The sequence below is a fragment of the Lissotriton vulgaris genome, chromosome 4_1 (genome assembly GCF_964263255.1).
Source record: "Lissotriton vulgaris chromosome 4_1, aLisVul1.2, whole genome shotgun sequence".
NCBI lineage: Eukaryota > Metazoa > Chordata > Amphibia > Caudata > Salamandridae > Lissotriton > Lissotriton vulgaris.
In genome coordinates, this window is record NC_141691.1 from 4,997,926 (window position 1) to 5,012,293 (window position 14,368).

The window sequence follows — 14,368 nt, forward strand, 5'->3', positions numbered from 1 at the left end:
TGTCAAATCATGTATGTATGAATGTAAAATCAATAAAAATATTTTTCAAAAAAGAAAAATGACAAGGCTAAAACACTAGGGAGGCATAGGTAGAAAATATGTTATGCCACATTATGTGATGGGTGGTGTTATTATTGTGTGTAGTGCTTTTTAGCGGGACTGACATGCTCTCGTTGGGGCAGCGTGAGTTCTGTATAGCAGAAATGACCCACTCTCACTGGGACAGTACAGGCTATTCTCATCAAATTGCACCACTGTTACTGGGTCGGTCCTGTGTTACTGACACTGAGACTCTGCCAACACTTCTCAGGAATGCAGTACTACCCTTAGTGTCACAGTATTGCAACATGCTACCCTTACATGCACAGTATTGGAATGTGCTACCCTTACTGGCACAGTAGTGGCACGTACTACCCTTTCTGGTACAGTATTGGTACGTACTGCGCTCACTGGCACAGTACTAACACTTGTCAGGAACACCGTCTTACAGTTTCAAGCACAGTGGAAGTAACAGCCAGCAGGATTGTACTTCAGCTGTTTGGGCGGCGTAGGCACCTCTCTGTAGTACCGTCCTTCTATGCAGTTACGGCACTTACTAAACAAATGGCACTAAGTTACCTCGGATAGCACGATTATTTACTCTTCCGTTGACAGTACTGGCACTTCAAACCAGGGCTCCACTGTTTGGACTGGGACAGTGCAGATACTTCTCAGATAGAGGAATAGAAATCAGTGGTGCACGCGCACCACAGAGGAGCGGGGGCTAGGGCGTGCGGCAGAGATGCAAGCGTGTGCTGCTGCGCGTGCTAGACACTGGTGGGAATGAGCAGAGCAAAGGCGGGACATGCGCCCGCCTTTGCCCAATTGCACATCGTTATTCTTTTTTTTTAAAACACGCGAAACCCAATGACAGCCAGCGAGAGCAAAACCACACGTACAAGCGTGTGGTCAGCTTTTAAAACCCCCTTACAAGAGGTCTTGAGCTGCGTGAGCAGTTCTGCACGCTACAAGGCTAGGCGTGATCCCTAATAAAAATGATGGCCAGGTTGTGGGAGTTGATTGGGAGAGGGCGTGGGAGACAAGTAACACATAGGAATGGAGGAGAACAACACAGAAGAAAGAGAATAACATGGACCACAGAGGGTGTAACGACTGTCAAGGGTCAAATCACTAGTTTTTGAGGGGAAAGAGATGCTTATTTGCTAGGGAGTGTACCATGGAGGGATGGGAGAAATGCATATAGGGGAGGTGGGTGGAAGACACACGCACTTTCAAGCAGTCTTAAAAAAGAAAAAGGGAAATAGTAGCCTCCTAAAAACAAGGAGTGAAAGTGACCCAATCAAAGAGATGGTAAAGAGGCTATTCACCATGGGAGGAACAAAAAGAAGCAGGCAAAAGAATGTGATAGCAAAGCCAATTGATGGCAATGGTTGAGTTGCAACCCCAGTCTGTTCTTGTTAAGTTCATAATATATGTTTTGCAACTGGATAGCTTGCATTGTCTGAGAGGCTCAACCTAGGAGTAAGGACAATGCTTTCTGACAGCAAAGAGGAGGTTTGAGTCACTATGTCAAGAAGCATTCTGAATGCAAAAAGCAATAACCAGAGATCTGGACTGTCTTAAAACTAAGAAGCTTTGTTCAGCCTAGAGAAGATGTGCATGGAAAGGTGTGAGGGGATCCTGGGTACATCCATTCATCACAGCAGAGCATCATAGGGGATGTTCATAAATGTTTTATGCATTACGAATATTATTTACTTTAGTAATGCATGTCTGTACTAACGCTTTACTCATTATTGTGCTCCTTACTTAAAAAAAATTATCGACTGAGATAACATGTAATATTGATTTGTGGATATATATTGTATTACTCAATGACTCTGAGTCTGTACCTCCTTCTTAAATTAGCTTTCATTAGGGAGGTTAATGAGACATCTTTCTTTGACCCCCAAGAAGACACAGCAAAGGCAACTAATTGTCGATTCTTTGTGTCACAAAAACTGCAGTTTCTTTTTAAGATCCATCTGAGACTTTTTAAGTACAGATTTTGTAATCAGTAACCAACTCTCTTCTTTTCATCAGATTCCGCTGACTGCTGGCCTTGTCCTGAAGACCACTGGCCCAATGCGGAGAGAACCCGATGTGATACAACAACTGTCGAGTTCCTCTCCCTTGAGGAGCCTTTGGGAATCACACTATCATGCCTCACCAGCCTCCTCTTGCTGCTCACTCTTCTTGTTCTCTGCATCTTCAAGAAGTACCAGGAGACGCCAATTGTCAAAGCAAACAATCGAGGTCTCAGCTACGTGCTTCTCATCGCCCTCATGCTCTGCTTCCTCTCGTCCTTCACCTTCATTGGCCATCCCATGAGGGCCACCTGCATGATCCGCCAAAACTCCTTTGGAATTATCTTTTCCATCAGCATCTCCACCGTTCTGGCCAAGACCATCACTGTGATCATAGCGTTCAATGCTCGCTATCCCACCAGCCGTTCTTCAAGGTGGCTTGGGACCAGAATGCCCGTTGGAGTGGTGCTTCTGTGTTCATTTGCTCCAGTCCTGATTTGCACAGTCTGGCTGCTTATTGACCCCCCATTCCCAGTTAAGATACAGATTCGAGACACCACCATCATCCAGTGTGACGAGGGCTCGGTTCTCTTCTTCTATCTGATGTTGGGATATCTGGGCTTGTTGGCCACCGTCAGCTTTGTGGTTGCATTTTATGCCCGTAAGTTGCCCCAGAGCTTCAATGAGGCCAAGTTCCTCACCTTTAGTATGCTTGTGTTTCTGGCAGTCTGGGTCTCTTTCATCCCAGCGTATCTCAGCACAAATGGAAAGTATTTGGTGGCCGTCGAGATCTTTGCCATCTTGTCATCGAGTGCAGGACTATTGGGTTGTATCTTCATTCCTAAATGTTACATCATCCTTTGGAGGCCGGATATGAATACAAAACAGTACTTAATGCAAAGGCCTATTTCCAAATGAAAAAAAAACCTGTAATTAATGTATAAAATATTCTATTTGTACAACCTCTCTTCTTGTCGTGTATGCAGCAGATGGGACCAGCATTGCAGTTTGGTCTGGTGGCTTTTTGGACTAATGCTGTTGGGAATGGCCCTTTCTGCAGGGTCACCCCCAAACTTTGTGCCAACTTCTTCCGCTTTTTGCTGAATTCATATTTGTTGGATTTAGGACTCTGCACTTTACTTCTCTTCTAAACAGTGCTAAATTGCTTGTGCTCTCTCCTTACATAGTAACTTTGGCTTATCTACATATTACCTATTTAATCTACATATAAATCCTTAGTACTATGCACTGCCTGTAGGCCTACAGCATTGATTGTGACCCCAATTAAGTAGCCTTTTACATATGTCTCCAGCCAGCCACTGCAGAGCCTGTGTGCGCAGTTTTAAACTGCCATGTACAGAGCAACGCTCACATCAGGCAGGAGCACTATCGCAGGATGGGAAACAATGGTTGATTGATGGTGGAGTGAGTGATGTGCGGCGCATCCAGCACCCTAATGAGTGCAACTACACCTACTACTCTGCGGCACACAAAACCTATGCACGCTTAGACCACTTTTTAGCTACATCCTCTCTCCTCCCCACCTGCATGCAGCACATATTACCCCGCGGTCCCTCATCTCGGTTCTACCTACCTCTCATGGCAAGCGTCCACTACCGCCCAGCTGGTGTCTTCGAGACTCCCTGCTACACTTGGAGTCGGTCACTACTCGAATCCGAGACACTATAGTTAACTACCTTGTCAACAACGATCAGGAGGGTACACCTCTTGCGGCGGTATGGGAAGCCCTGACATTAGTAGTGCAGGGAGAGTTCATTATGTTTGCCGCATCCTTTGCGCGGTTATGCAAAGAAAAGCATGCAGAGTTGGAGAGGTAGGTGAGAGCCCTAGAAGCACTGTACAAGCGGACGGCAGCCCCAAGAGTGTGAAGGGAATTGGAAACCAAGCGGCATATGCTGAAACACTTAGACTCAGATAGGGCAGAGCATGCCCTGCTGTGCTTACAACATAAGTTTCACCTTAGCGGGGATAAGGGAGGAAGGATGTTAGCGCATAGGCTAAGGGCACGAGCGCAGATGTCAGCTATCCAATCAATCCGGGATTCACAGGCGGTGGAGCATACCACAGACACTCTTATTGCTGACACCTTCCGTCTGTTCTATCAGTGCCTGTACACAGGGGGGACACAAGCCCGCGAGCTATTGAGGATTATCTCAAATCTAGTGGTGGTACTCCTCTTTTTAAATCGTCGGCTGACCCTTTAGATACCGCTGTTTGCATAGAGGAGGTCACATCAGCGATAGCACATTTGAAGGTGGCCAAATCTCCGGGTCCGGATGGCTTCTCCACTTTGTTTTATAAAACCTTTTGCGTGGAGCTGGCTCCTCTTTTAACAAGACCTTTTAATTCCTTCCTCGATGCTAGGGGGGGTGACTCCCTCAATGTCAGAGGCAGCAATTACGGTTATCCTTAAACCTAGGAAGAATGCGGATCATACCGGCCAATTTCCCTCCTGAACATTGACGCAAAGCTTTTCGTGAGTATCTTGGCAGCACGACTTAGCCCCTTAATGGATGGCCTTATTGACCCGGACCAGTCCTGCTTTATTCTGACAAGGCAAGGAGGGGACAATACCAAACGGCTCCTCCACCTTATAGATTTATTTCACCGGTTTCGCACTAAGGCCTTTTTGCTCTCAATCGATGCGGAGAAGGCCTTTGACTGAGTTGATTGGGAGTAGCTGTTTGCAGTCTTATGGGCTTTTGGATTTGGTGATAACTTTGTATGGTGTAAATCAGCCCTCTTCCGCATCTCTAGGACAATGCGGCATGGGTGACCCTTGTCCCCGCTGCTTTTCGTGCTCTATATGGAGCCTTTTGCCCAACGCATACGGTCGAATCTGGACATTACAGGCATCAAATTCGGTGCACAAAATTAGTATGTATGCGGACAATGTCATCCTGTCACTCACAGAACCCCATTCTACGTTGTGGTGCCTGGAGGGAAAGCTCCTCGAGTTTGGAAAGGTCGCAGGGTTTAAAGTAAACTTTTCGCTATAGCAGATTCTCAATATTTCCATCAATGAGGTCCAGGACCTACAGTAGGATTTTGCCTTCCAGTGGGTGCACACCAACATTACGTACTTGGGCGTTCGGTTGACTTCATCTATCGCTAAAACAATTACCCTCAACTATAAATTGTTGGTGGATCAAACTACCAAAGCATTGTCTGATTGGTCCTGCATGGTATGAGCAGTAAAAATGACTGTGCTGCGTATCCTTTACCTGTTTCAGATGCTCCCTGTGAGCCCTCCGTCTGGCACCCTTCGGAAATTGCAGGGGCTTCTTAACAAATATTTGTAGGGCAATAAAAAACTGCAGCTCGCATTATCACTCGTCACTTCGCCAAAAGCTGAGTGGGGAATGGGCATCACGCTAGTGGGAGCTTATTATCAAGCATCCTGTCTCCGCTACATCACGGAGTGCAAAAGGCCCTTGTCCAGCAAACATTGGAACTTTATGGACCAGTGGCTGGTTGTAATATTTGGCGTGATCGTTGGCTTCTGCACAAACACAGAGCGTGGGGTCTTTACACCTCTCCGGTGACCTCACCGACTCTTAAAGTATGGGATCAGTTAGCGCAACACAGAGGCTGGACTAAGTTTCCCTCCCCTATGACTCCATTCGTGGACAACCCTGATTTCCCGCCAGGATGGGCCTCCCCAGTCTTTCATTGTTGGAGGGAGGAGGGCTGTAAAAGGGTGAGCTCCCTGTTCCACCTTGATGGCTTGATTCCATTCTCTCAACTGCGTAAGGATTATTATGATCTGCCAGAGTCCGACGCTTTCTATTACACACAGCTTGCACACTGGGTGACCCAACCCTCCAATTTTTCTCTAATATCCTGCCCCTTGACCACTTTTGAAGAGTGGCTGGTCTGCAAAAAGGATGACCGTAAGCTCATATCTGATTTGTACGCGATGATCATGGCGCACCCCAAGAAGCAGCGTACAAAGGCGCAGGTCCGCTGGGAGACTTATTTAGGCCGCCCTTTTACGCACAAAGAATGGGAGCACATCTTTTACCGGGCACACCACACTGCCTCCAATACCGCGGGTGCGGAATCCGCCTATATAGTAGTCACTTATTGGTATTATACCCCACCGCGCATCAAATCCTGGGATGGAACTAAGTCAGGCCTCTGATGGCGGGGGTGCGGTCGTCCTGGCACCTTGATACACTCACTGTGGCACTGCCCGAAATCAGTGTCAATATTGGACAGTGGTTCTTGATGACCTTGATGCTGCATTTCAGATTACATTCCCATGGGCACCTGTTGGGACTTCCCCATCCTAAGTCCGTCCCTTTACGCTCATTGAGGGGTAAGCATACTGCCCTAGCATTGTTTGCAGCGTGACAGGTTATTCTAGTACACTGGGGTTCCTCAGCCACCCCTGACCCGTGGGACTGGATCCAGAGGTTTTGGCACATTTTGCAATGGAGCGCCTCTCGCTTAGCATCGATGGGAGGGTTTCGGAATATGCGAAGGTATGGACCCCATTCCTGCAACTCCTTACAAAAGAAATGAGGGAAGTCATGTACCCGAAATACCTATAAATCCTGGATTGAGACTGATGCGGAGAGGGGCGATGGTGGGGTGGATTGTGGGGTAGAGGGTTTGGATGTTTGTCTATTTTCATGTTCCTGGTATCTTAGCCAGTTGACTTGTCTATGCGCTGTGGTCTGAATTTTCTAGCGGGGTTGCCCTCCGGGCTGTAGACCTACACGCTGTGCATCAACCATACCATAACGCTCTGCCGGCACCTGGATGTAGGCAGCTAAGCTGTGTATAATGATCCGCTACCACACAAAAAAACATGATTGATTCTAAACTGCCACGTAGACCAAGCAAGTTAAATATCTTATCAAACACAATAAGATGATGGGCGGCACGCTGAAACTTTTCAGGCACTCACCCCTAGTCACCAGACCCGGGTTTAATTCATCATTTTGTTACCCTAGTTCAGACCCAGCCATATTGAAATCAGTCTTGTCCCTCATGGCAACAGTGCAGGCTGAACTGCCTAGCCAGGTCTTCCCTGGACCGTAAAGAAGCATCTTGTGACAGTTTTTGGGGTAACACTACTCATCAGCCAGGCTAGCTTGAATCCAATGGCAAAGTAAGCAAGCATTTGCTAAGTTAAACCTCTTTCCAGGCCAAATCTTTTTTTTGATACATATACGTCACCCCTCTTGAAGGTCCTGGAAGGCCCAGAGGGTAGGGTTCAATCTATTTAGAAATCTGTAAATGTAATTCTAAGTTTTACATATCCTGGTATTGGAAATTCTTAACCTAGTATTTCACTACAGCAAGGCCTATATCACTCATGGGATAACATTGGGATATCTTATCACATGTTATAAGTTCAATAATTTCCAAGTGGGGCTATATGCCTGGTTACAGCTTGTTATCAATGGAATCCTAATTTAAAATTCTAACTTATGGTGAAGTTGGATTTTTAATTACAATTCTGAAAGTGCCACTTTTAGATAGTTAGCATATTCTTGCCTTAGCCATTGGATACCTGTTGCCTGTCTCTCATCACATGATTGTGTTTAGTTGGCAGCTGGGCTTTGTCTATTCCTCCCAGACAGCCACACACAATGGAAGCTTAGGTGTGACTGAGTTGGCCATTCTGACAGGATGGGAGGAAGGAGCTGTACCTACCCTCACTTACACCTGAATAGGCTGTGTCCTGTTCCCATGCAACGGGCTACCTATCACCTGTAGTTAGTCTAGAGCCAGTGCTGACAGTCAGGGCATCTTTCCACTCCAAAGGCTTGTCTTGAAGTCTCCCTTACTTCAATGGCACTACTGGGTATAAGTACTGGACCTCAGACTCCACCACTGTGGTACGCTTCTGAACCTATGGATACTCTGCCAGGAAAAAGAACTGCTGTGCTGCTGAAAAGACTGCCAAGCTGCTGGACTGCTACTCTGCTCAACTCCTGCTTTGCTGTGCTGACTTGCAACCTGCTGCCCTATTGCCTGGGTGAGAAGGACTGGACATGCATCTCTTAAACATAGAACCAAGAGTGACTCGAAGGGCTAGTTGGCTGTCTCTTGATCCAAGGTGCTTACCAGTAGAACCAACACATCTTATCTACTTGGAGGTGCATCCTCAAACAGAACCAAATATTGCTGCTGCTACATACATTAAGCACTTTTCAGGAGGTCCACATAACCCTGGCAGCTTCAGAACCAAAAATTAAACAAAAAGGTTTCTGTTTCCAGATACAAAAGAACCCAGCTCAAAGAAAAAATATAGTACAGTCAGCACACAATGGGGTTGACCGTGCGGTATATGTTAATGTGTGTAAAAAGGGAGAATTGCTCCTCCCAACATCCGGACCGGAGGGACACAAGTAGGTGCCTGAATGCGGGTGGTATCCGGTGCACAAAGTTGCTAGGATATCGATACCCCTCCGACTCCATGAGGCCCAGTTAGGTCTCTTGAAAAGAACCACGTGTTTTCTGGAAACAAAATACGTAGGTATTGTTTGCATGAACTTAATATAGTTTGCTGCATTTAGAAATTAATTCTGGAAAATCCTAATTGGAAAGTTAAGGAGTGGCGAACACAGGGCTGGTCCCTGTGTAGTCCTGAAGAAGTGCTTGGGGTACGCACGAAACATGTCGACGATAGGAGTTGATAGGAACATCTGAACACATTGAGTTTAGGATAGCCTATCTCCCCACCCCGTTTTTAATATTACCACCTAGAGGCCAGAATAAAGTTTATTGACAACCTACTGGGCAGGTATTTTTATCTTACAACACATAGTCCACTCCCCACAATAACACATGCACCACACATAGTCCTTAAAAGTGCTCCTACGTAACTCCGCAAGTCGTAGCATGCCCCAGCCCGTAGAGGACTGGGATGGCCCCAATGATGAAGCATGTCACCGTGGGGCAACCCCGGTGAGTGAGGGGACACCTAAAAAAGGAGCAATTCTCCCTTTTTACACACATTAACATATACCGCACGGTCAACCCCATTGTGTGCTGACTGTACTATATTTTTTCTTTGAGCTGGGTTCTTTGGTATCTGGAAACAGAAACCTTTTTGTTTAATTTATGGTTTGGAGGACGAACCTAGCTGACTATCCTCTAACTCCCCTTCCTATATGTTGAGCTTCAGAACCAAAGCATTGTCAACAGCATGGCAGCTCGACAATGACATCAGACTCCGCATTGCAGCCTTGCCGCCAACATAGGTGACGCAACACCTCAGCTGTTTGCCACATCCTTGATGCCCAGACTTCTCAACAATGATGCTCAGGACCTCACACTACAGCATTGCCACATCTCAGAACTGACACATCACTTGATTGCGCAATGGTTCCTGCCTCAGTCCCCCTCAACTCTCCACAACTATGATTTAAGGTACTTTTTTCAGCAGGCCTAACCTAGTCCCCATCACTAGCCCATGCTCCATTGAGGTTGATCTGAAGTTGTGGCTTTGTCCTGGTCCAGAGAGTCCAGATATCCCCTGTGTCTTCTAACTTATTGGATTTTGTCATTTTTTTCGTTTTAATTATTAAAATCAAATCTACTGTATTTTTCTTAACCTGGTGAGTGATCTCTGTGTGGAGGCTTCACTGTTTTTACAGTTTGAAGTGTTGCACTAGTGCTTTACACATTGCCTTCAGGTTAAACCTGACTGCTCTGTGTCAAGAACGAGAGGGAAGCACAGGTTGTTTTGGGATTGCTTGTGCCTCACCCTGACTAGGACTGTGGTTGCTGCTTGACCAGGACTCACTCCCCAGTTAACCAACAATTTCTAACAAATGCATTCACTCAATGAAAGGGTGTTCAACCTCATGTTTACAAATTTCTGCTTTACTCAGGACATTCATCATTCTAAGGTTGTTAAAATCAGTTGGGTGACAATAAATATTGGATATTCAGCACCAAAGATGCAATTAGGTGTGCAGTGAAATTTACAAATTCACGTTATGTTATATGCTGTGTAAACAATATCAGAATTCAGAGCTATCTGGAAAAATATAAGGTCATTTTTTTATTAAAAAAGTACTTTGTATAAGATAATGAAAACATTTAAATTTGCCCCTTAATTACATGAGAAATGTATAGTGGGTTCAAAATATACAGGTTTATGTAGATTATTAAAGATTGGTTAAACAAATAAGAAAGCAATCGCATAAATTATGGGACCCCCTCTATATTTAAGGTAATGACCAGGGAAAAGAGAGGACAACATTAATATGAACATACAAAGATTCCCCCGTGGTCAATTCTTACTTACTTATATGACAAAGTTCATCAAATTAGTCTGTTAGCCTTCTTGGTGACATAGGTGAGACAACATAAATACTTTCATTTTACATATTTTATTTATTTTATTTTTCTGTAGTGTATCAAAAAATATATTTTTTTCTTTTTTAGATCATTTCTTGTGTATACATCAAGTTCATGAATATCAATTACAATTCAATTAATTTAAAATTTAGTACAAAATACCATGATTTTTACAGTGTTACTAAGACTTCAATCATTTATATAATACAAAGCAGTAGAACCCTGTCTATCACACATCAATCAACAAACACATTTACTCATTCATACATCTTCACATTTATTCCAATCCCAACAAAAACTGTTTCTAAGGTTGAGGTGACACAGATATAATTTGTGTCTTTTCGGCGCCAGGTCTACGCGCGTTTCGGTGGGTTGAGACCACCTTCCTCAGGACCAGATCAGAAAGAGTTTTATTCTCTCTTCAGCATGTGTGTGCAGGGTACCTGAAATTACAAACAAAGTGTAATGTACCTATGACTTAACCTTTAGTAGAAGGACACATGACTTAATCTCTAATGCTTAGTGTGACAATTACTTTGTACATAAGCTGTGAAACACCACATTGCACCAAGGATAGCTGAGTGTGGGGTATGTACTTGTTTTTAAAATGTTCAGAGAATGAAAATGCATACAGGGTAATTTGATGTGGCACTATCACAAAATGCTTTATTGTATCCTTTAAAGGACACTAGTAACCAAAGGGACATGATGATAGTTCCTTCTGGGACATTTCAGGACATATTACATGTTTCTAATTCTGGGCTATATACAAAAGGTGTTTACAGTTTAGCCTCACCTTAGATTGAATAGTAACCTGAAGTATCTGGATTTGTTTATGTATAGGTATAGACTTATGTTCGTGGAGGGTAACTAAGCAAACAAAACCTGAAAAGGAAGGGGCGAGTATGAGGTTTTTTTTTAGGGACCTCTTTTATAGCTGTGTGTAGCTAGTGGACCCAAATATTGGCACAAAGAGCACTCTTACCCCAAATTATATCACAAGTACATCATCCGGGGAATGTTCCTTATCTTGATTTGCAGGGAGGAGGTAGGCGTTTTATAGTATAGCTCTCTTGACAAAAACGTCCAAAACAAAATAAGTTCAGATTGTATCATATTATCCTACATTGCTATTGTTTAAAGTTTATGTTACTCAAAGTTGTATTTATTGACTGACCTGTTATTTTAGACGATAGGATGTGGTCTTTAATCCTCATTGATCTTCATAATGCATGTTTCAGGTCGATTCTGATAATACCTATAGAAGAAACTACACAAACTTTTCAGACACTGGTTCCTCTGACTCTGAGAATGATAATTACCAAGATGCAGGTAGAGGACGTTATAACGCCAGACCTCCCTACAGAGGCAGACAAGGATATCAAAATACCCATACTCTGGGTTTTTTGTCGGGGGGCCCATACAGGGGAAAAATGTGCATTGGCAACAAGACAGGGGAGGACACCAAATGATGAGCCCTCAACCTCAGCAACAGTATGTAAAGACGCGAAATCAACAATACTGTTGGTAGACCCAACTGATAAGATGAATGCAGACAAATAAATGGACATAATGCCAATATACAATTCATTGTCCATCAATCTAAGTCATGAAGAAACAACACTTTTGAGTAGGGGGTTATCATTTGTACCTTGTACCCCCTGGAATAAATTTAAATTTCATGAAGATTTATTTGCATTCTTCAGAAAAGTCAGACTTAAGAAATTCTTTGAAGGGAGAGTAAGAGAGGAAAAAATCTCAATCTATCAGGTTGTAAACCACCCTCAAATTTCACACCCACCTTAGACGTGGTAGGACCCGAAGTCCACATTTTTGAGCGGAGGGTACTACAAGACATCACACGTCTCTTAACAGGTATCAACAAATCTAGCTTTAACTTATCAAAATAGGAACATTTAGCCCTTAAAAACATTGAGAGAAATACCAATCTGATAAAAAAACCATGTGATAAGGGTGGGGGTATCACTATTTCTGATAAAGATGAATATAACAAAAAGATGCTAGACATGCTGAGTGTTGAGGAACATTATAGGCCAGCTCACCCTAGGGAATTACAACACCATAATGCCACAATAAGAGAAATAACTAACACTGCTTTTGAAGAAGGGTTTATCTGTGAAGACGAACTAATTTTTTTGAATAAAACTTGTCCGGTAGTTCCAGCATTATATGGTCTACCGAAGACACATAAAAATGAACTCAGCCCCCCTATGCGACCGATTATCTCCATGATTGGGTCAAATACGGAGCCACTGTCTAAATACATGGATACATTTTTGTGCCCATTAACACAAAAATATGAATCATTCATCCGTGATACAGGAGATATGATTACCAAAATAGAGGGCACTGCATTTGACGCTGCTACTGACATTCTGGTAACGCTTGACATTGAGGCATTGTATACCAACATCCCTCAATGTCAAGCGTTACAAGCAGTGTCATCTTTGTTACACAGATACCCTGGAAATGGACCAGATAGGTTCATCCTGCAATGTTTGGAAATTGTTCTGTTAAACAACTTTTTCGACTATGATGGTGCCCTCTACAAACAAGTGAAGGGCACCAGCATGGGAGCTTCTTGCGCCCCCAGCATAGCGAACGCCTATATGGGCGAGGGGGAACTAAGAAATATATACAATGAGGTGGCACCCTTTTTTGAAAATGTCCGCCTATGGCGCAGATTTATTGATGATATTTTTTTGTTTGGCACGGTACTGAGGTCCTTTTGAAGGAATACATATTGTGGTTAAATTCAAGCGACTCTAATCTTAGATTTACTTCTGATTACCACATAGACAAGGTAGAGTTCTTGGATATAGAAATTAGTGGCATTAGTAGAGCATTAGAGGTAAGTCTCCTTTGGAAACCAACTGCAAAAAATACAATTCTCCAGTTCGGTAGTTTCCACCCACACTGTCAAAAGGACTCAATACCGTTTGGCGAATTCCTTAGAATCCGCCAAAACTGTACAAACGTAATGGAATATCAACGCCATGGAGAACCACTAAAAACCAGACTAATCAATAGAGGTTATCCTCATCGACTGATCAGGCACGCTTTTAAGCGAGCGAAGTACTATGACCGTGACTCCCTACTGAGTAGTACCAAACGGAAACCCTCAGATAGATTAACCTGTGTCATTAATCATTCATCGTTGAACTATAAGATCAAAAATATAATCAACAGAAACTGGAGTATACTGGAAACAGAGGAGAGTGAGACCTTCACTTCTAAACCTTTAGTGGCCTACAGAAGAAATAAAAACTTAAAGGATCACCTAGTCCATACTAGGAACAAACAGAGGACAGGCAGTGTACAGACATCTATAACAGGACAAAATCCAGTACTGGGCAACCATAGATGCGGATCCTGCCATGCCTGTGATGCCGCAGTTATAACTGACTCTATGGAATATAACAACTATAAAGTAACTCCGCGATCACTGACAAACTGCAGGAGTAGTAATGTCATTTATGCCATCCTATGCCCATGTGGCCTCGACTACATTGGGGAGACAGGGAGGGAATTTCGCACTAGATTCAGCGAACATACGTCAGCAGTGAGAATGAAGAAAACATCAGCTCCTTTAGTGCAACACTGCATAGACTTGAACCATAATGAAACAGAACTGCGGTGGTGTATATTAGAGAAGGTACAACACAAAACAGGACAGCTCATGGAACATACTCGCAGAAAACGAGAGAGTTTCTGGATATTCCATTTTGATAGTGTACGTCGAGGGCTAAATGAAAATATAGCATGGTTTGTCACGAAACAAATGTAAATTGGTTAGCCCTAGCTACTCAATATTAGAGAGTTCGATTTACCCTATATATACAAATCTTCATAATTGATTTTCTCTTTTAAACTGCCTTTCCCTGGTTAAGGAGATAAATGCTGCTCAATAAGAACTAAGTTTATCCCTCCTCCTT

The 14,368-nt window shown here is 43.7% G+C and overlaps 1 protein-coding gene across 1 annotated transcript in view; it reads left to right on the top strand.

Moving 5' to 3' along the window:
- Positions 1 to 2,984, top strand: part of LOC147718191 (extracellular calcium-sensing receptor-like) — a 149,552-nt gene extending 146,568 nt beyond the window's left edge. Inside the window, exon 7 of the mRNA XM_086967155.1 lies at positions 2,083 to 2,984. Coding sequence (XP_086823281.1) covers positions 2,083 to 2,984 — 902 coding nt within the window. The remainder of the gene's footprint in view (positions 1 to 2,082) is intronic.
- Positions 2,985 to 14,368: the final 11,384 nt, after the last annotated feature.